This window comes from Tenrec ecaudatus, chromosome 1 (genome assembly GCF_050624435.1).
Source record: "Tenrec ecaudatus isolate mTenEca1 chromosome 1, mTenEca1.hap1, whole genome shotgun sequence".
In the NCBI taxonomy this organism is placed as follows: Eukaryota; Metazoa; Chordata; class Mammalia; order Afrosoricida; family Tenrecidae; genus Tenrec; species Tenrec ecaudatus.
In genome coordinates this window covers 165,713,172-165,740,537 of record NC_134530.1, presented here as the reverse complement: position 1 = coordinate 165,740,537, position 27,366 = coordinate 165,713,172, and the positions used below count along the sequence as shown (strand labels likewise).

The 27,366-nt window shown below is 58.6% G+C and overlaps 2 protein-coding genes across 3 annotated transcripts in view; one reads left to right on the top strand and one right to left on the bottom strand.

Annotated features, from left to right (window-relative positions):
• The window catches only part of ARHGEF2 (Rho/Rac guanine nucleotide exchange factor 2), a 28,042-nt gene extending 6,704 nt beyond the window's left edge, over nucleotides 1-21,338 (top strand). For both annotated transcript variants that reach the window (XM_075563106.1, XM_075563097.1), the window contains 21 exons: nucleotides 5,109-5,253; nucleotides 7,264-7,331; nucleotides 7,633-7,696; nucleotides 8,327-8,456; nucleotides 8,583-8,692; nucleotides 8,815-8,961; nucleotides 9,448-9,698; nucleotides 9,889-10,014; nucleotides 10,553-10,670; nucleotides 10,804-11,052; nucleotides 12,765-12,841; nucleotides 13,224-13,393; nucleotides 15,253-15,320; nucleotides 16,208-16,408; nucleotides 16,698-16,817; nucleotides 16,946-17,013; nucleotides 17,153-17,188; nucleotides 17,345-17,395; nucleotides 17,756-18,199; nucleotides 18,453-18,636; nucleotides 20,161-21,338. In XM_075563106.1, the coding sequence (XP_075419221.1) occupies nucleotides 5,109-5,253; nucleotides 7,264-7,331; nucleotides 7,633-7,696; nucleotides 8,327-8,456; nucleotides 8,583-8,692; nucleotides 8,815-8,961; nucleotides 9,448-9,698; nucleotides 9,889-10,014; nucleotides 10,553-10,670; nucleotides 10,804-11,052; nucleotides 12,765-12,841; nucleotides 13,224-13,393; nucleotides 15,253-15,320; nucleotides 16,208-16,408; nucleotides 16,698-16,817; nucleotides 16,946-17,013; nucleotides 17,153-17,188; nucleotides 17,345-17,395; nucleotides 17,756-18,199; nucleotides 18,453-18,636; nucleotides 20,161-20,234 (2,901 nt within the window). In that variant the 3' untranslated portion in view covers nucleotides 20,235-21,338. The remainder of the gene's footprint in view (nucleotides 1-5,108; nucleotides 5,254-7,263; nucleotides 7,332-7,632; nucleotides 7,697-8,326; nucleotides 8,457-8,582; nucleotides 8,693-8,814; nucleotides 8,962-9,447; nucleotides 9,699-9,888; nucleotides 10,015-10,552; nucleotides 10,671-10,803; nucleotides 11,053-12,764; nucleotides 12,842-13,223; nucleotides 13,394-15,252; nucleotides 15,321-16,207; nucleotides 16,409-16,697; nucleotides 16,818-16,945; nucleotides 17,014-17,152; nucleotides 17,189-17,344; nucleotides 17,396-17,755; nucleotides 18,200-18,452; nucleotides 18,637-20,160) is intronic.
• Nucleotides 21,339-25,066: 3,728 nt separating this feature from the next.
• Nucleotides 25,067-27,346, bottom strand: RXFP4 (relaxin family peptide/INSL5 receptor 4). Its single transcript, XM_075563079.1, has one exon. It carries the CDS (start codon nucleotides 26,397-26,399, stop codon nucleotides 25,269-25,271), a length of 1,131 nt encoding a protein of 376 aa, XP_075419194.1. The 5' UTR covers nucleotides 26,400-27,346; the 3' UTR covers nucleotides 25,067-25,268.
• Between the last annotated feature and the right edge of the window lie 20 nt (nucleotides 27,347-27,366).

Genomic DNA, 27,366 nt, shown 5'->3' with positions numbered 1-27,366 from the left:
GGTGGGGCGTGGATCTGAGAGGGCATGGAGGCCACCGAGGGAGGGTGGTTGTCAGTTTGGGCTGGTCGGAAGGGGAGGGCCACCTCCGGAAAGCTGTGGTTACAGGGGGGGGTGTTGGTTCTTAGCCAACAAACCTTGGATCCCCCCTCCCCCAAGCACACCAGCTGTCTCTTTTCTTTTTATACTGTGGTGGGAAGTCGAGGGGGGCTTGCTGGAAAGGAGATGATTTGAGGGCGCTGGCCTCCCCTGCTATCTAGAGGGGAGGATGGGTCTGTCCAGACACCTCACCCCACATTCTTTACCTTTCTCCCTGGGGCCTCCTCCCGAGAGGCGGAATTTAGGTAGGGCCTGCCCCTGCATTTTCTCAGCCACAGCGGGGCTCCCAGTGTACCACCCCCGTGCTTGCCTTCTTTCCCTTCACCCCCTTTCTGTTCTTCCAGGCCGTCCTCAGTCCTTTATCCCCACAATTCTCTCCGCTCCACTTCCTACCTCCACTGCCCCCAAACCCCACAGGCCCCTCTCTCGGTAGTGCCCGCCCCCACGTCTTTCCCAACCCTAACCTGCATCCAGCTCAGAACAAAGGGTCGTTTTCTGACTAAGCGTAAGCAGGGGCCAAGAGCTGAGGCTGGGGGTTCCCCTAGACTCTCTGAAAACCCAGTGCTGGAGCCGGTGGTAGGCAGGTGGAGTTAGGGCGAGAGGAGAGAGACTATTTCTTTGTTCTGTGGAATGGAGAGGTGGCTGGCTTTGTGTGCCTGACAAGCAGAGGGGGGTAGCAGGAGAGCAGGGCTGGTGGGGCCAGGGAGGAGTCCGGAGGGCTGGCCGTTAGGGGGACGGAGTTGAGGAATTGGGGTCCCCTGGGAAGCTGAGGCTTTGGGGAACTAGAAGAGATGCCAGGAGTCCTGGCGGCTGGGGAAAGAGCCCAGGGGGAAGGGAAGAGTGCTGATGGGGGAGGGAGCAGAAAGCTTCAGGAAGTCCCTGAGTGCCTGCTGGAGGATTGGAAGGTGCTGTCTGACCTAGGGAACTTAGAGAGAGAGGTTCTTGGGTGGCAGGCTTCCTAGAATAGTGCCCTTGGAATCAGAAGGGACAGACTTGAACATGCATGAATGTCGTGCTTGCTTCTGAGAGGGAGAATGTGTGTGTGTGTGTGTGTGTGTGTGTGTGTGTGTGTGGCGTTTGCCTTGCTGCTGCTATCTGTCCCCAGATGCTCCAAGTTACGGTGTGCTTTTTTTTAATCAGTATTTTTATAATCAGTAGTCGCCAAAGTCAGGGCCCCATGGTCATGGTCTCTCCACTCCAGGAAGTAGATGTCTCCTGAGCTTCGGTCCCTGGCTTGAAGTCTCAGCGCAGGAGCTGAGTGAGCAGATTGGTCAGGCTTCTCTGGAGCTGGTGAGAGGGGGCTGAGAGGAGCTGGCTGGACCCTTACTGAGTTTGTTTATGTCTCCTTGGGGGTGGGGCGCGGCTGCCGGCAGCAGCTGCCCCCCTCCCACCCCAGTGGGTCTGCCCTGTGCCAGGAGGGCAGGGAGTCCTGGCATAGCTATTGTTCGCCTGCACAAACACCCGTCTGTTTGCAGTGTTCCCCCTCCTGCCCTGCTCGCCTCTCTCTCCTGGCCCGACAGGTGTGACTAGGTGGGGGGCCGGCTGGGGTCCAGGATGCCTGGTTCTCGGGGCATAGGTGTCTCTAGTCTGGTTTTCTTCCCTGTGGCCCCTAGAGCCCCTCCCTCCTTCCCTTCACCAGGATGCCCAGCCCCGCTGCCCGCAGTCTCATCTTCATTCATTAAGCAAGCATTTATTAAGTGCCTTTGTGTGCCTGCCAGTGCCTCTCCCCTCCGCCCTGCCTTTATCTCATCCGGGGAGCTTTAAAGGGGAGAACTCAAAACAGACTGGTTCTTGGTGGCTCCGGGGTGAGGAAAACCGGGAGCCAGGGGCAGGAGGGCACTGTGGGGGACTGCTCAGAAAGGCTCACAGCATCGAGAGATGAGAGATGATGATGGAAGGATGTCCACCCAGGACAGATGATACCGAGCCAGGCAGGTGGCTTCCTGTGCTCCCCAGGAGGCAGCAGGGGCTGGCCGAGCTGACTCTGGAGGGGGCGGGGGGGTCAGTTAGAGCAACTCTGGGCAAGGCCAAACCGAGACTGTTGGGGCAGTGATACCCCGCGCCCTGCAAGCTCCTTCCCCAAGATGGTGGAGCCTGTCTCCAGGTGATCCCTGGAGGGTTCTGCTGGGGGAGGGGAGGGCGGTGCTCAGCACCTGGGGAGGTGAGCAATGGCTCTGGGAATGCAGGAGGCGGGCTGGGAAGGAGGAGAAAGGGACCAAGAAAGACTGAAAGCTCTGAGGAGCACTGACCTGGAGCAGAGGTGCCTGTTTGACACTCCTGACCTGTAGTATAGCTACTGTGGGGCTCGTGCCTCAGTGTCTGTCCGTCCGTCCGTCCGTCCGTCCATTCTCCCTTCATTTCAAAGCCTGCACGGAGTGCTTGATGTCTGCTTGATGCTCCCATTTGCTGCCCTTGCCTCAATCACTGCGTCGTTGAAGGGTGTGCGGTCATGGCGTGTATGAGAATCGTTCTAGACTCCCATGACAGGACTGAACCAAGCTGAAAGAAGCTTCTGAGTGTTGGATTGGGTTGGTGGGGGTGGGGGTGGGCCGGGTGCAGTTTGGGGACCGGAAGCCCTTTCCTGGGAGGACAGAGGAGGGGGCTGGGAAGGGCTGTCCTGGCAGGTGGGTGTGTAGGGAACCGATGTGGTCCTCTTAGGAAGCAAACCAGCTCGCCCCACTTTCTCTGGAGGAGGACAGGGTCCTTGCTCCTGAGCCTCCTGTGTTTGGGGCAGGCGCAGGCCAGCTCGAAGACAATAGCGCTAGGCAGTGCCAGGGCCGCTTGCTGCGGGGCAGCACCCGTGCTGGGATGTGCTGCTGCTGGAGCTGCTGCCCACTGCTGGCCCACCTAGAAAGGGGGTCACTTGGAGAGCGGGTGAGTGTTGGGGGGTGTTGACCAGTCAGGAATTAGAGTACCTGGTTGTCACTTTGTGGGGCGTCAATGTCATGGGAGGCGGAGCTAAGAGACACACCCTCCCTCCTGGCTGCCCTGTTCTCTCCCTTTCCGCTCTTCCTTCAGAGCTGGCTGAGTAGGTGAGTGGTCCTGGAGGCTGGGAGGGTGCCAGGTAGGTGAGGAAAGAGCAGTTGTGCCAGCTGTAGACAGAGCTGCAGATCGGGAGCTGACCCTGATCCTGACCCTGACCTAGGCAGGTGCTATCCTTTTCACTTCACTTGTGGTCCTTGTGCACCTACCAAGTGTTCAGATGTTTCGATTGTGTCTCAGAGCAGGCTGGAGGGCAGGAAAGGGAGTGTGTCCTGAGTCAGGGAGCCTGGACTTGCTTTTTGAAGTCTCTAAGGTTACTATTCAGAAAACAACAGCTGTGACTTGGTGCTAGTGAACACGAAGACTTTTCTAGGGGTCTGGGGGGCAGGTGGATGTAAAAGAGGGAGCTGGGACTTTAGCTCCCAGTCAGCTTCCGTCCGAGGCCTAGGTGATGGGGAGCCGGCCTGCACCTCTGGGTGGGGTAGGGTGGGAGAGACCCAGGCAGTAGCAGAGTGGACGAGTGCTAAGGGGAGACAGAGGGAGATCCCGTGGTGAGAAGGCAGGCCATGGGAAAGAGGTGAAGAAATAGAAAGGAGGGGGAGGGGAGAGGGGGAGACCGATGACAGAGGGGAGAGAAGAGACCAGAGCGCTGAGCAGGGCTCCTTAGCAGGCAAACCCGGATCCTCTGAGGAACCGCAGCAGAGTGGAGGCTCTTAGGCCACCCAGAAGCCAGGAGACCCCGGGGCCCTTGGCCCTCTGGCCCCAACACTGCTGCTTCAGCCCATTTATACTTCCCTTTTCTGCCGTGACCACAGTCCAGTGCACCCCGTCCCCTCCCCGCCTCTCACCCACCAGGCAGCGGGAGCCATGTGAGTCAGGACTCTCCCCTGAGGTCCAGCCTGAGGGCTCTCCACTGACCAGGGCCCTGGCCCCAGCTCCAGACTCGGGGCGTCTCAGCCTCGACCTGAATCCATCCCTGTGATTCCCAAGAGGCAAAGAAACCTTGGAAGGAATGTCTTTGTCAACGCCAGTTCCCACTTCCCGTCCTCCCAAGAATCGAAGGCAAATCCAGGGCTCAGAGAGCACAACTTCAGAAGGTCCTGGAAGAGCTGGGAAGGAGGCTCTCCCTTGTCCCGCCTTCTCTAGCTTAAACGGGGACAGCACAGAGGCGACACCCACCCTGTCTCTGCAGAAGGGCTGACACTGCAGCTGGAGCGTAGAGGGCAGATGTCAGAAAGGACTTGGAAAATAGGGAGACCAATGGAGGGAGGCGTGGGAGTTCTCCTGGGTTGCTGTGTAGGGCGATGTGAGAGGGATCCAAGTTAGACTGCAGGAGAGACTTCCTGCCAGGAACAGCCCAGAGGATGGAGTCTCCTTCCCAGCAGACTAGACCAGGGGAGTAACCCACCCAACCCAGGCTCCTCCTGCTTTGAGGTCAGCGGGGGCCACGCTGCTGCCTGTAGATGATACAGAGGTTGGGGGTGCTGACCTCGGCTGGGGGAGGCAAAGAGGCACCCTGTCCCCTTCAGCCCATCTAAAAAGGGGGTCTCCTGTCCTACCTTGCACACAGACACACCCCGCCCCCCCAGCGTGACTGCCACACTGCCACAGAGGCAGCGGCTCCAATGCTGGTTGTCATGGTTATGAGAGGAGCTAACTCCCATAGATTTGAAAGCACTGGTGAGCTGGCACCCTCTGCTTCCCCTGCTCTTCCCGCCTCTCTGCGCATCTCCCCCGACACAGAGGAGCCCAGCACAGCAGCTCGGGGGCGAGCAGAGCTAGAGCTAGGGCTGGGAGGTAGAGTGAGGACGCCAAGGGCTAGAGCCGGCGAGATGAGCGGCAGCCGGAGGCAGCCCAGCCGCAGGGGCCAGGTAGGTCGGGGCCCTAGAGCCCCCCTGGGCTGGGCTGGTCCCTGTCTCCGCTGGGGGCTTTTCTCCCTTGCCTCTGCCCACTGCCTGTGCTCTCTGGGCTGTTCAGCCTGGCATCTTCCAGCCTCACGTCCTGCCTTGTCTGTCTCTCCCCTTGCACAGGCCCGGGAAAAAGAGAGGATGAAGGAAGCCAAGGATGCCCGCTATACCAACGGGCACCTCTTCACCACCATCTCCGTCTCAGGCATGACCATGTGCTACGCCTGCAATAAGAGCATCACTGCCAAGGAGGCCCTCATCTGCCCGAGTAAGTGGTTTGGTTGGACCCTGCCCGTCATTCTGACTCGGTGCCCGCTGACCCTGGTTTGCCCATCTGTCCCTCCTGCCTTGGATCCACACGGGTCTTTCTCTCTGAGCCCCAGCTGGGCCCCCGTGCCAAGGCCAGATGCTCGCTCCCCACCGTCCTCCCTCGGAGGGGTAGCGGCTGTGGGGAACATGGCAGAGGAGGACTGCATAAGCAGAAAGACTCTGGGAACAGGGTGGGGGCGGGGGCTGAGATGGCTCCCCTTGCAGCTGCTGGCCACTGGGCATCCCTGTGCTCCCGGAGCAGCTGCTGAGGGTCAGGGCAACTATTGAAGCAGGAATGGTGTGGTGTGTGTGTAGGGGGGGGGAGTTAAGAGACGGGGGCAGCGGAAAGCTGCCAACCTTGCAGCTGGTTCTGCCCATCTTTCTGGGCAGATCTGGATGGTAGGGACTTTAGGGTCCCCTTTCTCCCCTCTGCCCTTCTGGTGACTGAAATGGAGCCTGGGACCTCAGGTGTCTCAGATGTCTGGTGTGACTGCTCAGTGAGAAGAAAGGAGGGCATGCTGTAGGGCTGGTTGGGTGGGTCAGAGCAGGCCCATGGTTATCTAGGGGCGGGGCGCTGATCCTTATAGATGCCTATCCCTCTAGCATCATCTCCGCATACCACCCCCCTCCTGAATTTATGGCTGATGATTAGAAAGAGTGAAAGTATTGTGACCTGCATGGGGCGGGGGCGGGGCACACAAAAACTCCAGCTTCTAAATCCCTCTGCGGAACTGGAGGACGGAACCCCCAGAAAGAATCGGTGAGGCCTCCCCACCTCCACACTGCTCACTTTTGAGTTAAGAGGGTGAGGAGGGGGAACCCCAATCGAGGGCCCTCTGGAGACCTAACCATGCTCCCAATCCGGAAGCTTGTTGCCAGGGGAACGGGGGGGGGGCAGCACTATTTTGAGAGCAGGTAGAATGTGGAGGTTCGATCCAGAGACCAGAAACAGACTCTGGCTGGTGGGCCTGCAGAAGGGGAGGTGGGAGCAGCCCCCAGCCTCCTGTTCTGTCTGCCTCCCCTGCCCCACCCTGCTTGTCTTGTATTTGTGGAAGTGAGCTGGGGCTGGGCATTGTCTGAAGGAGTTAGCAGAGTTTCCGGTGTTGTTGGATGGGGGAGGGGAAGCTGGAGAGGGCCTGGGGCTGAGGGCTTCTCAAGGGGCAGGGAGGGGACTGCCTGGCCTGGCCTGGCCTGGCCTGTGGTCCCTGTGTGTAGGCTGTCACAACTTGCCTCTCCTCTTCCCGGGAAAGGTGGGGCGAGGGTGGAGGGGAGGCAGATGGAGAGCGTGGGAAACGGGTGATAGTGGGGGTTTGCCTGAGTTGGGGAACAGGACTCCCAGGGTCTGGAGCGGAGCAGGCAGAGCTGAACAGTGCAGAGGCAGGCAGGCTTAGGGGGCCAGGGCCCTCTGCCACTGGGCCTTCAGACTTGGAAATGCCTAGGCTGAGCCAGAGGTCAAGGACATGCTGTTGCCTGGCTCAGGGGAAGAAGCATGGTCTTTGGGCACAGGCAGGCCCAGTGCAGACCGCGGCTCTACCCCTGGCTCTATGGTCCCTGGCAGCTGACTCAGCCTCAAAGGGTGTCCGCGTTAAGAGCATTTGCTGGATGCTCAGGAAACACATTCGTCCCCCAAGCCCACACTGGGCCGTCTTCTCCATCTGCCCTTTCCAACAACCTCATGCTTTTTCTGTGCCAGCCACCCCTTCCTCCCACAAAGCATTTTGGGGTGAAGATCGCCTCCCCCACCTTGTGTTTGTACCCCTCGGGCTTCGTCTAATGCTCTGAGGAAAGGGGAGGGGGGTGGAGGGCCAGCTGGACTGTGGTCATAGCCAGGAAGCCTGGGAAGGGGGCAGCAGCGAGTCTTTATGTGGCCAAGGAGAGGTGGGTGTCTGCATGTGGGTGGTGGGTGTCCCCCTCCCCTACCCCCATGTGCCACCCGGCCCCTCTTCACCCTCTCTACCCACCCTCCCAGCCTGCAATGTGACTATCCACAACCGCTGTAAAGACACCCTGGCCAACTGCACCAAGGTCAAGCAGAAGGTGAGACGGCAGGGAGGGCAGAGGGCTGGGGGAACGAGCAGTACGTGCCCAGTACCCGCGGGCCTTTCCATCCATTCCCTACTCTGTGGTCCTCAACCTCTGTCCCCACGGAGGGGCAGCCCAGACTGCCAGGCCCCAGGCGGGTCAAGCCTTCTGCTGTAGCTACATCCCTCCCCCTGGCACTGGGCACAGCTACGCTGACACCCTTAACCCAGGCGCCCAGTTTAGCACCTGCCCTCTTGCCTGCGGGTGGCCCTCCAGTGACAGCTGTTCTTGGTGTCTCTTGCTCTCTGTCTCACAGCAACAGAAAGCTGCCTTGCTGAAGAACAACACAGCTTTGCAGTCAGTTTCTCTTCGCTGTAAGAGTGAGTCTTGGGGGAGTGGAGGGAGCCCTGCTGGGGACCCTGGACTCCAGGGGACTCGCCCATAACCTCTGCTGCCCCCATGAGGCTGTTGCTGGCCACACCACCTTCAGGCCTCAGTTGGAATGGGGGAGTTGGAGGCCTTCAGGGTGCGTTGTACAGATTCTTGGGTTGAGAGACAGGACAGGAGAGCCCAAGCAGGTTTGGGAGCAGCTGGTCATCTGGGCCTGACCCAATGGATATTATTATCTGTAATGCCCACTGCATTCTGGGAGCATTGGCAGCAGCTTGTTAGGTGTCCATTCAGACAGACTTCTGTGTGACAGAAAGAACATAGTTCTAGCTCAGGAAGGCCAGAGCGGCGGTCCCTGTCACCTGTATGTAGTCCGGTCCCCTTGGGATAAGTCTCTGTCCCCTTTTGAGCTTCAGTTTGCCCATGGGCTTGCGGCCTGAGAAAGCACAAGTAAAGCCCCTTCGCCATCTGCATTAAAAGGCGGCTTTATGCCGACCACTGTTACCGTGTGTCTACTGGGGCGAGGAGACTGGTGAGCTGGGAGGCTGGTGTTCTTAGAGGGTGCTGGTGTTGGGCGCTCGCCTGCCGTGTGCCCTCCTCCTGACTCCTTTCTCCCATAGCAACAACCCGGGAGCGGCCTACCTCTGCCATCTACCCCTCTGACAGCTTCCGGCAGTCCCTGCTTGGCTCCCGCCGAGGCCGCTCGTCCTTGTCCCTCTCCAAGAGTGTGTCCACCACCAACATTGCTGGGTGAGCCCCAGGGTGTGGGTGGGCAACGAGGGCTACCCTTTCCCGCACCGCTGAGCTCAGATTTGGCTCTCCATCTGGGCTGGGGTCTCTGGCCAGGGGGATGCAGGCTGCCTTCTCTCCCTTCAGACACTTCAACGATGAGTCCCCCCTGGGCCTGCGCCGGATCCTTTCGCAGTCCACGGACTCCCTCAACATGCGGAACAGAACCCTGTCGGTGGAGTCCCTCATTGATGAAGGTCAGTGGGCCAGGTGGGGCCTGAGACAGCACTGGGAAGAGTGGCTGGGGGATGGGCGGGGAGCGGGCCTGAGAAGGGACCCAGAGAACTTGACCCAGGCCCCCCCCCTTCGGGGTGTCCAGGTGCCGAGGTCATCTACAATGAGTTGATGGGAGACTTTGAGATGGATGAGAAGGACTTTGCGGCCGACTCCTGGAGCCTGGCCGTGGACAGCAGCTTCCTACAGCAGCACAAGAAGGAGGAGATGAAGCAGCAGGACGTCATCTATGGTGAGCCAAGGAGCCACCCTCCCCTGCCTTCTCCAGCCCTGACCCTCCTCCTCCTCCCTCTGCCAGGACCCACTTTTCAGTGCCAGGGCCCGTTACCTGGGAAGCCCTGTGTGCGTCCCCAGGGTTTGGCACCTGGTCTCAACCACCTCTTGGGGCTGCCGGTCTGCACAGCCCCTGTCTGTCCCATCGCCGACCTGATCCTCAGTCTTCCTGCCTGGCACCATGCTGGGGGCTGGGGGGAGCCCAGATACGTAGAGACGCGTGGCTTCCACCCTAGAAGAGCTGACAGCTGCGGTGGCGAGACATATGGGAAAGACACACACATGATGAGAAAAATTATGGAAGATCGTAATGGTGTAGACTGTTCCCGCTAGAGGGGTCCTTTGCCCACTCACCCAAGCCCCTGTGCCCCCAGTCGAGAGGCCCCGCCCCCCCCACCGTGGTGGTCCAGCCAGAGGAGAAGCCCAATGTCCCATCGTCCCACAGAGCTAATCCAGACGGAGCTGCACCATGTGCGGACGCTGAAGATCATGACCCGGCTCTTCCGCACGGGGATGCTGGAGGAGCTGCAGCTGGAGCCCGCCGTGGTCCAGGGCCTGTTCCCCTGCGTGGACGAGCTCAGTGACATCCACACTCGCTTCCTCAGCCAGCTGCTGGAGCGCCGACGGCAGGCTCTGTGCCCCGGCAGCACCCGGAACTTCGTCATCCATCGCTTGGGCGACCTGCTCATCAGTCAGGTGGGGAAAGGCAGGCCCACTGAGAAGTTCTTGGGAAGAGGGGCAACCGGAGTGGGCATTTTGGCCTCCAGGCTCTCTCCCAGAGGTGGTGGGGAGCCGAGGAGAACTGGGGAGAGGGGGGCCGGGCAGAGGCAGGCTGCTTGGGAGGAGGGGCGTGCCAACCCAGCCTCATTCCCACCCCAATGTCTAGTTCTCAGGCCCCAGTGCAGAGCAGATGCGTAAGACCTACTCGGAGTTCTGCAGCCGCCACACGAAGGCCTTAAAGCTCTATAAGGAGCTGTATGCACGAGACAAGCGCTTCCAACAATTCATCCGGGTGAGCAGACCCCCCAGGAACACTCCTCTAAGGGCCAGAGCCCCGCCAACCCTTCTGGATGGTCGTATGTGTGCTGCACCCACGTGGGGCCCAGGGATTTGGCCCAGGACCCTTGTGGACACCACCCCCATCCCCATGCAGGATCACGTCAACAATACTGGTGGGGCACTTCATAGCCGTTCCTTTACTGTCACTGAGGGGCCCTGATGGCAGTGCAGGTTAAGTTTGGGGCTGCTAACCCACAGCCGCTCTCAGGGGGCAGAGCGAGGCTCTCTGCTCCCACAAAACCTCACAGGCTGGGAAACCCTCTTGGGCAGCTGCTCTGGTCTGCCCTGGAAGGTCACCATGAGCCAGACGGGTTCGAGGCGCAGGTGGGGGTGTTGGGCCCCAGGACAAACCTGGTTGCGTCCTTGCCATTTTTCAGATGTAAGCAATCATCGAGACTAGGTGAGGCCACTGGCCAGGGCAGGGCCAGCCCAGAGGTCGGCCTCTCCAGCCCAGTGTGCTCTGTCCCTGAGCCCGGTCTCTTTCCTTGTAGAAGGTGACCCGCTCAGCCGTGCTGAAGCGGCATGGGGTGCAGGAGTGCATCCTCCTGGTCACCCAGCGCATCACCAAGTACCCGGTGCTGGTCAACCGCATCCTGCAGCACTCCCATGGTCAGTAGGGGGGCAGGGGCTGCCCGGGGGTAGGGGTGTGTCCCGGGAGCCCTGAGGAGCAAGAATCGAGGCGTGATGGGGACTGGGGCTGGCATGAAGCTGGCTGATCCCTGCCACCCCCGCCCTTCTGCAGGGATGGAGGAGGAGCACCAGGACCTGTCGACAGCACTGGGGCTAATGAAGGAGCTGCTGTGTAACGTGGACCAGGATGTGCACGAGCTGGAGAAGGGGGCACGCCTGCAGGAGATCTACAACCGCATGGATCCCCGCGCCCAGACCCCCGTGCCCAGCAAGGGGCCCTTTGGCCGAGAGGAACTTCTGCGCCGTAAACTCCTGCACGACGGCTGCCTGCTCTGGAAGACGGCCACTGGGCGCTTCAAAGGTCAGCGGGCTGCGAAGGTTCGGAGTTGGCTGTGGCGAGGGCTGGCCCTCTCCTTCTGCAGCCTCACGCCAGGATGAGACCCACTGGAAAACCCGGGGTTCTCTGCTACGGCAGAAGGCTGAATTCTGGGGCCACACCAGAAAACCGAGTGGTCATGGAGTTGTTTCTGACCCCGTCCGCCTGTGCCCGTGTGTCCATGTGTCAGTTAAGCAGTGCTCCGTCAGGTTCCCATGGCTGGTTTTTTAGAAGGAGGTCGCCAGACCTCCTCCAAGGCGCCTTGGGGTGGACACGAACCACCAACCTGTGAGCCTGGTAGCTGTTTGCAGGGCTCGTGAGCTCCATGGGTCATACAGGGACTTCTTCAGCAGCATGCATTCGTTGCTCTGGCACTCGCACCGCCATTGATGGTGAAGCCAGCACGATTCCTGAAGCAGAGAGCACAGTCTGGGCGTTTGATACCACCAGCTGGGACCCCAGACACCAGGGTGGGAGCTTTGGAGGGAGGCTGGGGCAAGCCGAGTGGAGGAGACCAGCAGAACCCAGGGAAGGATGGGCAAAGCAGAGAAGAGCAGGGAGCGCACTGGGACACTTTCCCAGGCTGTCCTCCCAGCACCTGCCTGCACCAGCCCGTCTTCCGGTCTCAATCCTGCAAGAGAAAAGCAGGCCTTGGCTTTGTGGTGAGGCATGAGGGAGGAAAGGAAACTGATCCCCGAGACCAGCGTCAGCCACTCGGAGCCTCTGTCCCCCATCTTGACAACTCCGATCCACAGGCTGGGATACTGTCAGTCTTCAGCAGCCTTTCTCCTGCCTTCATCCCTTCCCATCTTTCCCATCCCTCCCACGCAGCAGCTAAGAATATCAACCATGGGGGGGTTAAAAATAGCAAGGCTGGAGAGCTTTATTTCTGAAGCATTTAGCAAAAGCCCTCCCCTTCGGCGTGCCCACAGTTTGGCAAACTCTCCAAGGGCAAAGGGGGGGCGAATGTGCTTTCTTGACTGTGACATGCAAGTTGGATGGAATTGACCTTTGTTTCCTCCCTGGGTCTTAAAAGTGCAGGACTCTAGCTAGCCCTGCAGGAGCACTGCCTGATGGGTGGAGTGGAGGAGGAGGAGGAGGGAGGGGCCTGGCCGGCTGGACTGAGAAAGAGCTGGGGGCGTGGAGAGAGGCCTTTCAGATCTTTGGAGGATAGAACCCAACTGTCCGTGTCCCCCCCAAGCACTCAGAGAGGCTCCCCAAAAGGTCTCAGCTGTTAAGGCCGAAAGAGGGTCTCGGTGCCTCCTGCTCTGGGACTCTGCTAAGACACGCCCAGACATCCCAGACCTTTCCACCTGGGAGACTGCCCCTGTGCTGTATTAACACATAAAGCCATCGAACCAACTTGGAGGGGTTTTCAGGGACCTCGAAGGCTGCCTGAGGGCTCTCTAGGCTCCTGCTTAAGAAACTTGGTTTGTGGGGTCTGAAGGTGTTTGTTCTGTGATCCCTCAAGACCCTCACGAACACCTTCCAGCTACCCCCTTTCTGAGCCGCAAGAGCAGGGTGTCGGGAGATGGGAAAAGCCGGGGAAGCAATCAGAGGGGCAGAGACCTGGAAGAGTGGAACCAGCAGCTCTGACATGATGAGGCAGCCTGGCCCTGGTCCCTTGGAGGGGGCAGGTGGGCAACTGCTCAGAACCTCAGTTGCTGACTAGTGTCCCCACTCTGTTCTTGTGCCAGATGTGCTGATGCTGCTGATGACAGATGTGCTAGTGTTTCTCCAGGAGAAGGACCAGAAGTACATCTTCCCCGCCCTGGTGAGACACTCCCCCCGGCCCCCCTTTTCCTCCCTCTCCCCACAGACACCAGTGTTTCAGGCCCTCCTCACTCTCCTCCAAATACCCCAAAGGCCTAGGGGTGGGAGGACCATTGTTGTGAATGTTGGTGCCGCCGGTGAGGAGGAGCCGCTGTGGCTGTCCTCATTGTGGACAGGCAGAGGGCAGAGTTTAAAGTCGGTGAAATGCTGTGCCAGGGGGCACGCGCAGTTTCTCTCCAGGCCTACTCCGATCCTGGGCTCTGAGCTTGGGTCGCATCGGCTCCTCAGTGCTCGGCCTTTGCAGGCTCTCGATGGCAGACCCGGGATATCCACGGGCCAGGACTCCCCCTGCTTACTCCGCCCTGCTTTTCCCTGACCGGCAGGACAAGCCCTCAGTGGTCTCGCTGCAGAACCTAATCGTAAGGGACATCGCCAACCAGGAGAAAGGGATGTTTCTGATCAGCGCGGCCCCGCCTGAGATGTACGAGGTCCACACGGCTTCCCGAGACGACCGGAGCACCTGGATGCGTGTCATTCAGCAGAGTGTGCGAGTGTGAGTGTGTGCCTGCCCGGGTGGGTGGCCGAGGGGACTCTGCCGCAGCAAGTCCCAGGCCACTACCCTCCCGTGAACACGGCCCTACCCACCTTCAGAGGGGGAGGCAGAGGCTGGGGCCGAGGCCATGTGGGCCACGGCAGGACACGTAAAGTTGTCACACACTGACTGCCAGCCAGCACTAGTCTGAGCCACAGAAACATCCCAATCTGTAGGCAAGTCGGGTTTGTCCTCCGACTCACAGCGACCCTGCAGAATGGAGTAGGACTGCCCCGTAGAGCCTCTAAGGCCGCAGTCTTGCAAAAACAGTGCCCCCATCCTTTGGGTCTGAACTTTGAACCTTCTGGCTGCCGGCTGAGCACTGAACGAGAGCTCCTTGGTCTGTGAGCCCAAACCCACTGCCGCCAAGTCGATTCAACTCGGTCACCCCCGAGGAGAGGGCAGCATTAATTGCTTAGGGTTTCTGAAATGAAATCTTGGAAGCAGACAGCCTCATTTTCTCCTGCAGGCTGGGAGGTTTGAACCGCCAGCCTTGCCGTCGGTGGCTCAGCGTTTAACCCTCCATGCCACCAGGGCTCTTTGGCTACTGCCTGACTTTTATTTCCTGAAAATGGATGAGAAAGAAGATACGCTGGTACCAGAGAAAAAAGGAGCCAGTCGTACAAACGGAATGGCACCGAGGCAGGAAGGCCCTCTTGTAGTGAGTGCACCGGATGGAGCCTTCTGCGTCTGTTGGGGGCATTAGATTTGAGGTCAGCAGCGAGGGGCCTCCTTGTGAGGCGACGAGCAAGCCTGGTGAAGCAGGTGAAGACGGACCGTGGAGATGGTGTCAGAGCATACGCTAGCTAGGGCAGTGGTTCGCAGCCTTCCTAATGCCTCGACCCCTTAACACGGTTCCTCGTGTAGAGGTGACCCTGTATGTGGGCGCACCCGCCTGGAGGCGGATAGAGGAGCGGCTCCTAATGTCATCGGAAATATGGTTGTAGGTGACCCCTGTGAAAGGGTCGTTAGACTCCCCAAGGGGTCTCGGCCCACAGGTTGAGAACCGCTGAGCTAGAGTGATGGATTTAGCCTTGAGGGACTGGACTCTCCTCCATTCTATTAGCTGTAATGGTGTTTTTCCTGCTTTTTTCACAATTGACTTCTTTTGGGGGCTTGGGGGTTGGTATACCGGCTCAATGCCCCACTATATCAGACAAAGTAGAACTGAAAGTAAAATGTTCAGAAACAACATTCAGAAGTGCAGAATTGCCAGTGTAGGAAAACCATTCAAAACACCTTACCATCGAGAGCAGATCCTCAGCGGCCTGTTTTACGGGATCCCCGTTTATAGATGTCAAGAAGAGAATTAGGATCCCTGATAGTAGCAGTCATTTTCAAAGCCCTGTTACACGCGCTCATGAAATCCCAACGGAAAACATCATCCCCATTTTCCAGATGCAGAAAGACGGAGGTTGCCAACCTAGTAAATAGTGGAGCCAGGATTTGAACCCAGGGCTTAAATGTTTGACTGCCGAAGAGCATGGTTCAGATGCTCTGGCCGCTCCCCAGAGGCCAGATTTGGCCATCTGCAGGTCACTGCGAGATAGAATTGGACTCAGGGACAATGGGTTGGGTTGTGCTTGAAGCTAACGCCTGAACTTGTCACTGTGTCTTGCGCGGCCTGTCTTGGTGGCCTTGGGATTGGTACAGACCAGTAACCACACAGGATCAGTGCTCAGCAAGGGAGGGGCGGGCAAGCTTGGGGCTGATGGTGTTACTGGGAGAGGGAGCACAGAGCTTGCTTGGGGAGGAGAACCCTGGACAGTTCGGGGAAGACCAATTCCTGATGTTGCTTTCTCCTCTCAACTCCCCTCCAGGTGCCCGTCCAGGGAGGACTTCCCTCTGATTGAGACAGAGGATGAGGCGTACCTGCGGCGAATCAAGAGTAAGTCCAACCCCGGGAGGTGGTTACATCATCTGTGATACGGTCCAAGACGGGGTAAAGGTCGAAAGCCACGCAAACCCCAAGCTACCAGGTGAACGTGTAAACAGGTGTTTGCACATGTGAGAAGAGAGACGCTCTGTCTAGAACAATATCACTCTGGTTGCCGCTGGAGGCTGCAACTCTGAAGACGAGGTTAGCGAGGGGTACAGTCAGTCTCAGGAGCGTAGGGTCGAACTGCTTGAAAACGACCACCAGCCCGGACGGAGGTGGGCAGCGTAGGCCAGCCACCTGGGTAGCTATGGCAATGATGTGAAGCTTCCGTTTCTGGACCCGGACAGCTGGACCCCAGCTGCCAGGGAGCCAAAGGAACAGAAGTTTTTGTTTGTGATCTCAGTTTATGTTTCTTTTAAGGGCAGATCTGGACTTTGCTCATGTCTGTCCGTTGCCCAGAATGTAGTCAGTCAGCAATGTACAGCTGCCCGGTCGTTAGGGAGCATAGTTTGCAACGGGGCCACCATTCGCCCCAACGAGACTTGCATGCCTTCTCTAATTAGAGGGAGTGTAAATAGGTGGACACTCTGCCACCCAAGCCTAGGGTATTTTTTGTTTTGTTTTGTTTTTTAATCGTTTTATTAGGGACTCATACAACTCTTATCACAATCCATACATCAGTTGTGTAAAGCACATTTGTACATTCATTGTCCTCATTATTCTCAAAACATTTGCTCTCCACCCAAGCCCCTGCAAGCCTATGTTTTAAAAACAAAAGTGTACGTGTTACTTTTCCTCCTCCCCTCCCCCAAACATAAACAAACAAACCCGCCACGTTCAGTGCTGCCCCTGGGCCCAGCCCGGGCTGCCAGGGACTGACATGTCCGTCTCCACAGTGGAGCTGCAGCAGAAGGACCGGGCGCTGGTGGAGCTGCTTCAGGAGAAGGTTGGGCTCTTTGCCGAGATGACCCACTTTCAGGCTGAAGAGGAGGGCAGCAGTGGGATGCCCCTGCCCACGCTGCCCAGGGGCCTTTTCCGCTCTGAGTCCCTCGAGTCCCCACGAGGAGAGCGGCTGCTGCAGGACGCCATTCGTGAGGGTGAGGGAGCCCCCAGCAGAGGAGAGGGCCCAGGAGGTTCTGTGGACACACAGACCAGGGTGGTGTCCGCCCCACGGTCCACAGATAACCTATGGTCCCTGATCTCTGCCAGACCTGGTCGGGGCTGGGGGTGGCCGGGGAGGAGGGAGGTGTCCTCTTGTGCCTGTGAAACCTGGCCCATATCTCAGACCCCGGGTACTGAGCGACCCTGTCTACTGGGGGAAGGGCATCCCTCCCGCAGGGCTCTGTGCTGCTCACCTCTCCCTCCCTCCCTCCTTCCCTCCTTCAGTGGAGGGTCTGAAAGACTTGCTGGTGGGCCCTGGAGTAGAGCTGCTCTCAATGGCCCGGGACCCCTCCCTGCCCACGGAGCCGGACGGTAGCGGCAACACGAGCCCTGGAGTCACCGCCAGTGAGTGCAGGGTGGGGTGTCTAGGGAGCGCGTGCGCGGGCGGAGACTGCAGAAAGGAGCCCCCATGGGGGTGAGCGGTGCCCGCCTGACTAAGCAAGCATGGCCTTTCCTTTTCCCCGGTTCTGCAGATGGTGAAGCCAGGACCTTCAACGGTGCCATTGAGCTCTGCAGAGCGGACTCTGACTCTAGCCAGAAGGTGGGTCCTTGGGAGAGTTCAGGACTTGGCTGGAGGGCAGAAACACAGGGGGTGGGGGAGAGTTAGTCTACAGAGCCATCTGGACAGGTGCCAGGGCCCTGTGTCCTTGCTGACTCCTCATCCTTGCCCTCTGCTGCAGGATCGGAATGGCAATCAGCTGAGATCTCCCCAGGAGGTAAGGTGGGAGGGTGTACGCAGCCTGAGAAATGGGCCCTCTCTGGAGCGGGGTGGGGGCGATCCTGTTGCCCCACCCACATCTATCCAACTCCCGGGCAGTTACCTCGTCGGGAAGCCTGGGCCCCATTCCCACCTTCTGCTACTCTGTCCTCAGGAGGTGCTGCAGCGACTGGTCAATCTCTATGGACTTCTGCATGGCCTACAGGTCAGCGAGGGGAGAGGCAAGGCCACCACGGGTCAAGGGCGAGATGGGGAAGGGGTGGGTGGTACCAAGCCATAGAGGCCCATTTAGGAGAGGCCGAGGCACGGGAACAGGCCTTTGGACACTCCCCAACCCCGCAGGCATGATGGCCTTGGCTTGGGGGTAAGCCTTAGTAGTAAAAAGGACCCTAAATCTTGTCTGTTGAGTGGATTCCCACTCACAGCGACCCTGTGGGACAGAGTCTAAGCACCCTGCGGTGAACCTCCATCAGAGAGGGCTGCCTCCGCCTCCCTCCCCGCCCCCCACCCACCAGCCACAGCGGGAAGCTAAAACCCACCTGTCTGTCCCCCATTCCACCCCTAGGCTGCTGTGGCTCAGCAGGACACTTTGATGGAAGCCCGGTTCCCTGAGGGCCCTGAGCGAAGGGAGAAGCTGTCCAGAGCCAACTCTCGGGATGGGGACGCTGGCCGGGGCGGTGCCGCCCCGGGGGCTCCCGAAAAGCAGGCCACGGAACTGGCGTTGCTGCAGCGGCAACATGCGCTGCTGCAGGAGGAGCTGCGGCGCTGCCGGCGGCTGGGCGAGGAGCGGGCCACGGAGGCCAGCAGTCTGGAAGCCCGGCTGCGGGAGAGCGAGCAGGCCCGCGCTCTGCTGGAGCGAGAAGCCGAAGAGGCCCGCAGGCAGCTGGCCGCCTTGGGCCAGGCCGAACCCCTGCCAGCCGAGGCCCCCTGGGCCCGGAGGTCTCTAGATCCTCGGCGGCGCAGCCTCCCCGCAGGCGATGCCCTGTACCTGAGCTTCACGCCCCCCCAGGTAAGGAGGCCGGCAGACGAGAACGCACCTGGGGTGGGTGCGTGGAAAGGTCCACAAGAGGACCAAAAGGAATGGGGTTGTGGGGGACGGGAGCCCAAGTGAGAACCAGGCAGCAGCTGAAAAGACATTTGGACAGGGGCAGGGGTGATTCTTGATAGAGGACAAGTTGGACAGTAGCTCTGAGCTAAAGCGCTTGATTGTAGATGAGAGCAAAGGGCTTCAGCTCATTCCCTGCCCGCTGCTTCTGCCACAGCCCAGCCGAGGCCATGACCGCCTCGATGTGCCTGTGACGATGCGCTCCGTCCACCGGCCCTTTGAGGACCGAGAGCGGCAGGAGCTGGGCAGTCCTGAGGAACGGCTGCAGGACAGCAGTGATCCCGACACCGGCAGTGAGGAGGAAGGTAGCAGCCGCCTATCTCCCCCGCATAGCCCACGAGGTGAGGCCTAGGTGGGGGAGTAACTGGGCCGAGGTCCTGTCCACCCTGAAACACGGGGTGTTTCAGATGGGCCCCTGTTGACCGTTCAGGTCTATCTTTGTAAACAGAAACAAGTTGTTCACATTTTGTGCTGTGACCGTCGTTACAGCCCCCTCAAGGGAACAGCACTCTCCCACCCCCTCCTGGGTTCCCCGGCGTGACCCACCTCTCCCGGGCTGCCCCTTCTTGCAGTTTGGACCATGGGCTTGGCGGGTGTGGCCCTCAGGGTCTTGTCTGGCTGGTGTTCTCAAGAACGGCCTCATGGCCAAAAGCTTGGCTGGAGGGGATCTCAGCGTGGTTTGAGGTTTCAGGAGTCGCTTCGGGCCACTCGACTCGAGTTCCACTCGTCTATCAAGCCGTTAAATCTGGTCTTTTTTTTTTTAATGAGTTTGAATTTTGGTCTCTTTTTCACCCACTTCTATTGTGATCCCAGTGAGAGTAGTTAATAGCAGGAGCCAGTCACCATCTAGTTGTTCTGGTGCTGGGCGTCTCGAGGCTGTGGTTCTTGCGGGCCAATAAGCCCTCTGAACTAAGGCTTTCTTTGAGTCTGGTCTTCACCTTCTGGGCCCCAGTAGGAAGAGGGCCGAGTTGAGTGACCCCAGCCCTTTCTCAGGGAGGAGGATGTTGTGCTAGGCATCCGGATGAGCCATTGTGCTTCAGGGAGGGGTGGAGGTCTCCAGTTCTGTCTAAGGAGCGGTGGTACCCTCTGGGAAGTAAGATGTTGGCCTCTTCCTCGCCTGTAGGTTGATGATTCTCAACCTTTTCAAGCACATTTAAAAATTCCCAAGTAAAACAAAACAAAAGTTGTTATTTTCCCCCCAAAGTAACAGAATTTCCAAAAGCTCTCTAGTTAGTTGGAGAAGTACACCCACTCCTCACATATCAACAGGCTCAGGCTCTCAGAGCCTAGGCGTTACGTGAAACGCAGCGACATTTGTGCAAAAAACGGCGGGTGATGGCATCAGAGTTACCAAAGGGCAGCAGCACCTAACCACTGAGAGTCATGGGCCAGCCACGCGGCCCGTCACAGCCAGAGTGACTCTGGCCTGGCGCCGGGCCCTTTGTTGATGGGAGCCCAGTCGTCGGTTCCCAGCATGATCAGAGAGTAGATGTTTAACCGGCTGTCGGTGTGGACTGGCGGAAAGAGAGACCGTTGCTGAGTGAGTGGTACAAGCGTGGTTACTGACTGCACAAGAGCCCCGGGGGTCAGCAGGTAGAAACCGCCTGCAGCTCCGAGGGGCCCCACGTGGGGCCCTCACTGTGGAGTGGGCACTGGCTTGAGGACAGTGAGCGAGACGATGACTGTTGATCGTAGTCTCATCATAGAGTGTATTTTGCGAATCAGACTGTACAGGGACACACTCAGTGCCTATGTGTGGGTGGTGCGTTGCCCGTACTCAAGGAGAGCACACGTACACCCGCCCCAGCCCTGAGGGCTGTCATCCTCACCACTGTGCCCTCACCGCCTTGGTGTGTCTCCCGCAGACTTCACGCGAATGCAGGACATCCCGGAGGAGACGGAGAGCCGAGACGGAGAGCCTATAGCTTCAGAGAGCTAAGGGGGCCCCTCCCCGTGTCCTGTGCCCCATGAAGAACATGACTGCGGGCGGGGGGGCAACCCTTGGGAACTCCGCAGTCTGCCAATGGTGAGGGGCTCATTCAAAAGAACTGCTGTCTGCCTTTGCCGGCTCTTGGGATCCGCGGAGACCTGTGGCCATGTAGAAGCTGGGGGGTGGGGTGGGGTGAGGGCACAGTGCCCCCTGGTGGCATCCAAAAGCAACACCACAGATGCCATTTTTTCATGCCTTCTTCCCCGACTTTAGGAAAATTTATTTATTTATTATTAGTTATTGGGGGAGAGGGGAGATTTAAAGGACCAGGGACATGGGAACCAAGCCATAGGGATCAGGAGGCCTTGGCCTTTAACACTACTGGGGCATTTGGGGGGCTTAATCATGCAGCTGCTGGGCTGTCGCCCAAACATCCCTCCCCGCACAACACACATCTTTCAAGGGGAGGCTGCAGCCTCAGGACCCTACTGCCCCTTTAAGAAGGGCTGTGGGCAGGGCCATGCCCCTCCTCTGTCTCCCCTCCACCCCTCACCTGTGGTTGGCCCTTCTCAGCATCTTCATGGAAACCCCAGGAGATCCCCTGGCGGCTTCCTATTGCGGCCTAGAAGTGGAGGTGGCCACGTGGTTTGTTGGGGGAGGGAGGGAAAAAAAAAAAAGGCCCACAGGGACCAGAATATTTTGTTCGTTTGTTTGTTTTCTTTTTGTACCAAAGCCAACTGCACGTGTTTTATATTTGTAAGAGAAGACCGTAGGCAGTTAGAGATAACAGCCTTCTAGCTCGACATCTGACTGACTTGAGGGGTACTGGGGTGGGGGGAGGGGCAGGTGACGTCTTCTCTCGGACAGAAATGGGGTGCCTAGTCTGACTTCTTCCCCAGCTGTTTTGGGAAAGGAATTCTAGGGTGGGTCTGGCAATCTACAAACCTCACCCTCACCCCTCACCCCAGCTACCATAACCCGGACACCTCAGTGTGAACTAGAAGTGGGGGACCACCAGCCCCCGTAATTTTTTGCCAATCTGATTTTTAAAAGAATAAAGTAAAAGGAGGGGGCGAAATATCAAGCAGGGAAAATTAAAAACCTGGAACCCCATGAGGTGTTGCGTCTTTTGATGTGGGGGGGGGGCGTGCAAGGATGGCCGTGGGCTCATGTGCAGGGCGCCTGACTGAGAACACGGACGGGAAGCAGCGGCACATCTTGGAGTGGCGGACGGGATAGTCACGGGGACAAGAGTAAAAGTCAAGGGAGCCGTTGGGCTGCGGGGTCTCCAGGGAACCTTCTAAGGGATTCCGATAGGGACTGTCATCCCAGAGCGCAACATTGGCACTCAGTGGCCCTCAAAGCCCCTCCCTCTTGGCACAGTTGCTGTTCCCTTCCTACCCCCGTGCCCCTCAGCCCACCCTGCCCGAGTTCTCCACGGGGCCCCTGTTGAAGACCATGTCCCTCCAGAAACCGCTCGCTTGCTCTTGGTCTCTCGAGGAGGCGGTGAGAGATGAGGGGGTTTCACTTCTTGTTTTTAGCTGGTCTTATTTCCTGCTGCTGGAGCTGGGGGGTGGGGGAGGCCCTAAGGGCTGGCACATACCCCCTCGGAGCTTGTGGGGTAGGGGCATGTAAGGCGAGAAGAATGGATTCTTAACTGGAAAGGGGAATTGAAAAGGGGGGGGTGGCATGGAGCAGTCAGCACCTGCTTCCCCTGTAACTCACCCACCGTCACCTGGCCTTTGCCAGGTCCTGTCTCAACCAACCCCTGCAGGCATTCTGTGAGGTCGAAACTGTTCTCGGGTGATTGACCGGGAAGAACCTGTAGAGGCTAGCCCTGAAGGGGCTGGTTTTAGCCCTCTGCTTCTCGGCTCAGCCTAAAAATACCAGAGCTCCCAGTTCCAAACACTTACACCGGGCTCAGCAACTCTTGTGTTAGCTGGCAGCAGCTGGGACCCACAGCTGTGCAGATTGAATGGAGGAGGGAGGAAGGTGTGAGAGGCTGGGCTGTCTACAGAAAAAAACAGGGACACTGGGTGTGGAAGAAAGAGTTATGTGTCAAGCAGCACTCAAGAAGGCAGCCCAGCCCAGTCCAGCTTAAGTCTGATGCTAGCCAGAGCCCCTCTTCAGACTCAACATAGCTGCAGACGAAGGACACAGGAAGATCACAGGCCATGGGTGCACCAGAGAGAGACATGTAGGTACAAGGTCAGGGGAAACGGCAGGGTGCCCAAGGCGCTCAGGGTTGGGAGACCCACATGGGGCCCCACCCCTGGAGGCAGGCAGAGTCCAGCTAACAGGAAGAGGCAGAAAGAGGAGGAGTCCCCAGTGTCTCCTAAACAAGCCGCAGCAGGCAGTGACCTGATAAGTTGGACTCCACCCCTCCACTTCCACACAAATGCAAGTGGACATAAAATCTAACTCCCATAGGCGGCTGGTCTGTAAAAAAAATTTCAGAGCACTCTGAGACCAGTAAGGACAGGAAGGGGACTCTCTGACGTTCTCACAGCGACCCAGGGAGGGTGGGCAGACACGCCCTGCAGTGGTGCTGCAGAGAAGCCTGCAGTCAGTGAGGACAGCCCCTGCTTTGGCCCTCCTGCCTCCCTCCCTCTTCCCAGACTTCATCCTTTGCCCCCAGACACTTCCACCTGCCCCAGGTAGACTTTTCTGTACCCCGTTTCAGAACCTTTCCCTTCAGAGAGGCCCCAACTTAAATGGCCAGTGCCCTCACCTGAGGTGCCCAGCCCCGACGACCACGCCCTCTCCCTACCAGTCCCCTGTGCATAAGTCTCAGTGTGCATTCACCTGACTTGGGCCCTGTTGAAACTCTGTCAATATTTGCTTCCAGTTCCCGTAAAGCAGAGATGCCCCCAGAGGAGCCAATATCCGGAGCTGGGGGTGGGATGGGACGGAGAAGAGGCCACTTAGGTGGGGGAGAATTTTCCCTCTTCCTGAACTGGCTGGGAACAGACCTGGCATTTTGGAACCGGTTTAAACATCAGAAAGAGGAGGCGCCCAGAAGCTAATTGGATGTCTCACCTTGCTCTGCGGTGTGACGGGGGAGCTGCTCAGCACAGCCCTCCTACCACCCTGGGATGGTAAGTGGCCACGTCATCCTGGGTTACAGACAAGCCATACAGCAGCGGTTCTCAACCTGTGGTTCACGACCCCTTTGGGGGTTGAATGACCTTTCACAGGGGTCACCCGATGCATCACAGCAAAATGACAGTGATGAAGTAGTAAAAATAATTTGATGGTTGGGGGTCACCACCACATGAGCTGAAAGGGTCGCGGTGTTGGGAGGGTGGAGAACCCATGGCCTAGAGCTTGGCCCACAGGAGCTCTGAAGTGGGTGCTCCTCGCTGCCTCCTCGCCCTTCCCAGAAGCCGCCACCCCTAAGTCCCCCTCAGTCATGCCTGACCCTTATGGCTGGTCTCTGGGTGTGGAAACCAAAGGGGTGCCTCATCCCCTAGAACCTGGGTTCCTGAGTTTATCTAGAAACCCCCCCTCTTTTCAGGAAAATAAAAGACCCAGCGCCCTGCTGGCACGAGCGCCCACAGCCCAGGGTGAATGACAGCTGTCTGCCTTTACAGGCCTTTGGGATCACACCAGTACCCCCAGCTCCCACAGGGGATGCCACAGCCCTCTGGGAAAACTGCTGCCCCGAGAACGTACTTTGAGGTAGCGATTGAGGGGCCAGCCACTCTGTCCCTCGTGGCAGCTTCACTCACTCCACAGCAGAGTGCACACCATTCCGGAAAAGACCTCACAGAGCCCCTGCCTCCAGTTCCCAGCTGCACCCCCACTGCCTCCTTGTCCGTCTCCGTGTTTATAAGAACGCTTAAAAGGCAGGGAGGTCGGCGGTTCAAACCCACCCAAAGGTGCCACAGAAGAAAGGCATGGCAACCTGCTGTAACAGCCACGGGAAGCCTGTGCAGCAGCTGTGTGGACACACGGGTCCCTTGGACGGGAACCAGCTGCAGCAAGCGTTGATTCTTAGTAACTACCAGGCACTTCATCCACCGAGCAGTCCGTCAGACAGACAGAACCAGGGCGCAGAGGAGTAGGACTTGCCACCAGTCTCCCCTGGTTAGTCCCAGAGCTGGTGTGTAAGGACGGTGCTCTGTTCCCCGAGTTTTCCCTGCTGTCAGCCATACAGGAGGGGTGTGGGGGGGGGGGGAGTGAGCGCCATCTTTGGTGCATACTTCATTGCCATTGCCTCCAGCCTCTTCCCCCAAGCCCTTTCCACCTCCCTCGACCCCACTCATGTCATTGACTTCTCCCCTCCAATCCTGATTTAAGGAGACACCCACAGGTGCTCCCATCCAGGCCCAGGATGTTATGCCCTGGACTGGACCAGTGAGGAGGGAGGGCAATCTAGTAACACCCACCCCACCCACTGGGCTGCTCCCTTTGCAGCTGAGGCCACTGCAGGCACCCGGTTCCTGGGGCACCCTGGAGAAGCTAAGGGGTGGGAACGGACAAGAAAGGAGAGCTGTTGGCCTTGGCATCAGGGAACGGCGAGGCACATTCCATCTTAAGGTGAAGCTGAGGGTGGGAGAAGACAGGAAGATAGGCCTGGAGCGCTGCCTTATTAGCCCAGAATCCTCAGGGAAATCGTCCTGGGAATTCTTAGAGAAGGTGGAAATTGAGCCGGCGATCCTTTAACCTCACAATGAGCCGGAAGGGGAACCCAAACCAAACCAGACTCACTACCACCGGGTCGAGGCTGACTCATAGTGACCTCACAGGACAGAGCGGAACTGCCCCTGTGGATTTCTGAGACTGGGAGGGGAAGTGGGATAAAAAAGACCCAGAAAGAATCCACGGACAGTCTGGCGATTTATTTGTAGGAAGTTCTCCCCACCTCCTAATGGAAACAAGCCTCGTGCACCCAGCCCTGACTTGGGTTTTGATGTCCCCCCCCCCTGCACCTGGAGCTAGGGACCCCGAGACCAGACTTCTCCTGAGAGCACCAGATCCTGGCAAAGGGACCAGCTGCCTGGATCCTGCATCCAATAGGTCCCAGGAAGAGAAGGGAGTTCAGCTTGGACCCCTGCCCTTCGGTATCCCCTTGTCCAGCTTAGTAACCAAGGTGGAAGCCTCACTCTCCCGGGAACTGCCCTCTGCCCACTGCCCGCCTACCTCCTCCAGAGCTACCTGCTCCCTGCAGCCCTGGCCCTGGGGCCACGGCTTCCCTCGCCGACTCCTTAAGATGTCCATCAGAGCCCGCCGAGGCTCCCGCCGCAGGAGACAGTACAGCACAGGGTTGAGGCAGCTGTTGCTGTGCGCCAGGCAGGTGGTGATGGGGAAGACGTAGGTGTGGACAGTGTAGAATGCGCCATCCTCCGGCACCAGGTCAAACTTCACCAGGATGCCCCAGAAAGTGACCACGTGGTTGGGGAACCAGCAGAGGAAGAAGGAGGCCACCAGGATTCGGACAGAAGGAGCCACTGCCCTGCTGTCCCTCCACTGTCGCTGGCGTCGCCGCAGGAAGGCCAGCAGGAGGAAGTAGCTGGTGGCGATGATGCCCAAAGGTACCAGGAAGGCCAGCACCACTCTCTGCAGATGGTAGGCCCCCAGCCAATACCTGCTGGGGAAACGAAGCAGACACAGACGCACACCCCACACTTCTCCTTCGGCCCCAAAGACTGCAGTGGGCACCGTCGCCAGGGCAGCAGCCACCCACATTGCCACGGTGGCCACTCGAGCCCAGAAGAGCGAGAGATGGGTACCTGGGCCTGTAGCCATGACCACCACCCAGTAGCGGGCCACACTCAGCGCCGTGACAAGGAATATGCTGGCGTAGACGTTGAGGACGGTGGCTGTCAGGACCACCTTGCAGAGGGCACCTCCGAAGGGCCAGTGGAAGTCCAGTGCCATCTCGGCTGCCCAGAAGGGAAGGGTGAAGGCCAGCCCCAGGTCTGCCAGGGCCAGGTTGAAGATGAAGGTGTCGGAAGGCGGACGGGGGCCCTGCCGAGCGCAGTCACCCAGCACCCATAGTACAGCCAAATTTCCCAGCAGGCCTATGGTCCCCACCAACCCATAGGCCAGGGCAACCATGACTCTCAATGCGAGGGAATCCACCGACACTGCAGTATCATCAGCACTCAACACGCCGCCTCCAGAGGTGTTGACCCAGAGGAGCCCGGGGGAGGCGCTGGGAGTGGGCATCTCGGGACATTGAAGGTCGGTGGTGTCAGGCAGAGGAGCCAAAAGGGGCCAGCACAAGCTCTGGGCGGGAAGCTCTGGGCGTGATTGCCTGCTTGGAAAATTGACCTGCTAAGAGCTCAGCCTACGCCCACACCTGGGAAGGAGGGGTGTGGATGGGATGGGATGGGACTACCTGCCCCTTCCCTGTGGGTAATGACTGGTGGTAGGTGGGGCAGGGTGAGGGAAGTCCTGTACTTGGATAAATTGTGTGTGTGGGTGTGTGTGTGTGAGAGAGAGAGACAGATAGACACTATGTGGTGGCAGGGGTAAAAGAAATTATCCCTATATGGAGGTCAACCCTAAGTTTCCACCCCAAAAAAGGTGGCTGTAGACCCCTCTGTTCCTGTGAAAGACTCCCTCTCTGCAGAAAGCGTTTCCTTGGCATCTAAGGAAAGAGGCCTGGGAGTGTCCGTGGAGGACAGGAACCAGTGCGGATCGAGAGGAAAGGGCAGAGGTTCTGGGTTCCAGATTCGCTCCTCGTTCTCTGGGTGGCTTTGGGCGATTCACTCAACTCTGAGGCGATTCCCTTGCTTAAAAATTTCAGACAAAAGTCTGCTGCACAAACTTGGTGCCTGCGATGAGACAACGGCTGTGAAAGGCCCTTCACTATCCGCGTGCTTGCCCATTACTTCAAGAGCAGCTGGTGTGTTGTGGAGGAAGGGAGCAGGTACTGAGCAGCTATTACCAGGCCCAGGGAACCGTGCCAACAAAAACACAGGTTGGAATTAATCTCCGCAGCAAGCGACCTTGAGGATAAGGGCAGGGAGGGAAAGGGGAGAGGAAGTCACAGCTTCCTGTCCCCTCCCCTCTGGGAGCACTAAACCTGTGAGGACCTGCCCTGCAGTACTGTGCTTGTTCCCGGGGATCAAGTAATCCTGCTCGCTCGCCTTGGTCACTCTTTTTACCCGGAATCCCTTTCTTCTCCCCT

What these genes read in the sequence shown, in the direction of transcription:
- RXFP4 (XM_075563079.1), bottom strand. Translation starts at nt 26,399, where the DNA reads ATGCCCACTCCCAGCGCCTCCCCCGGGCTCCTCTGGGTCAACACCTCT.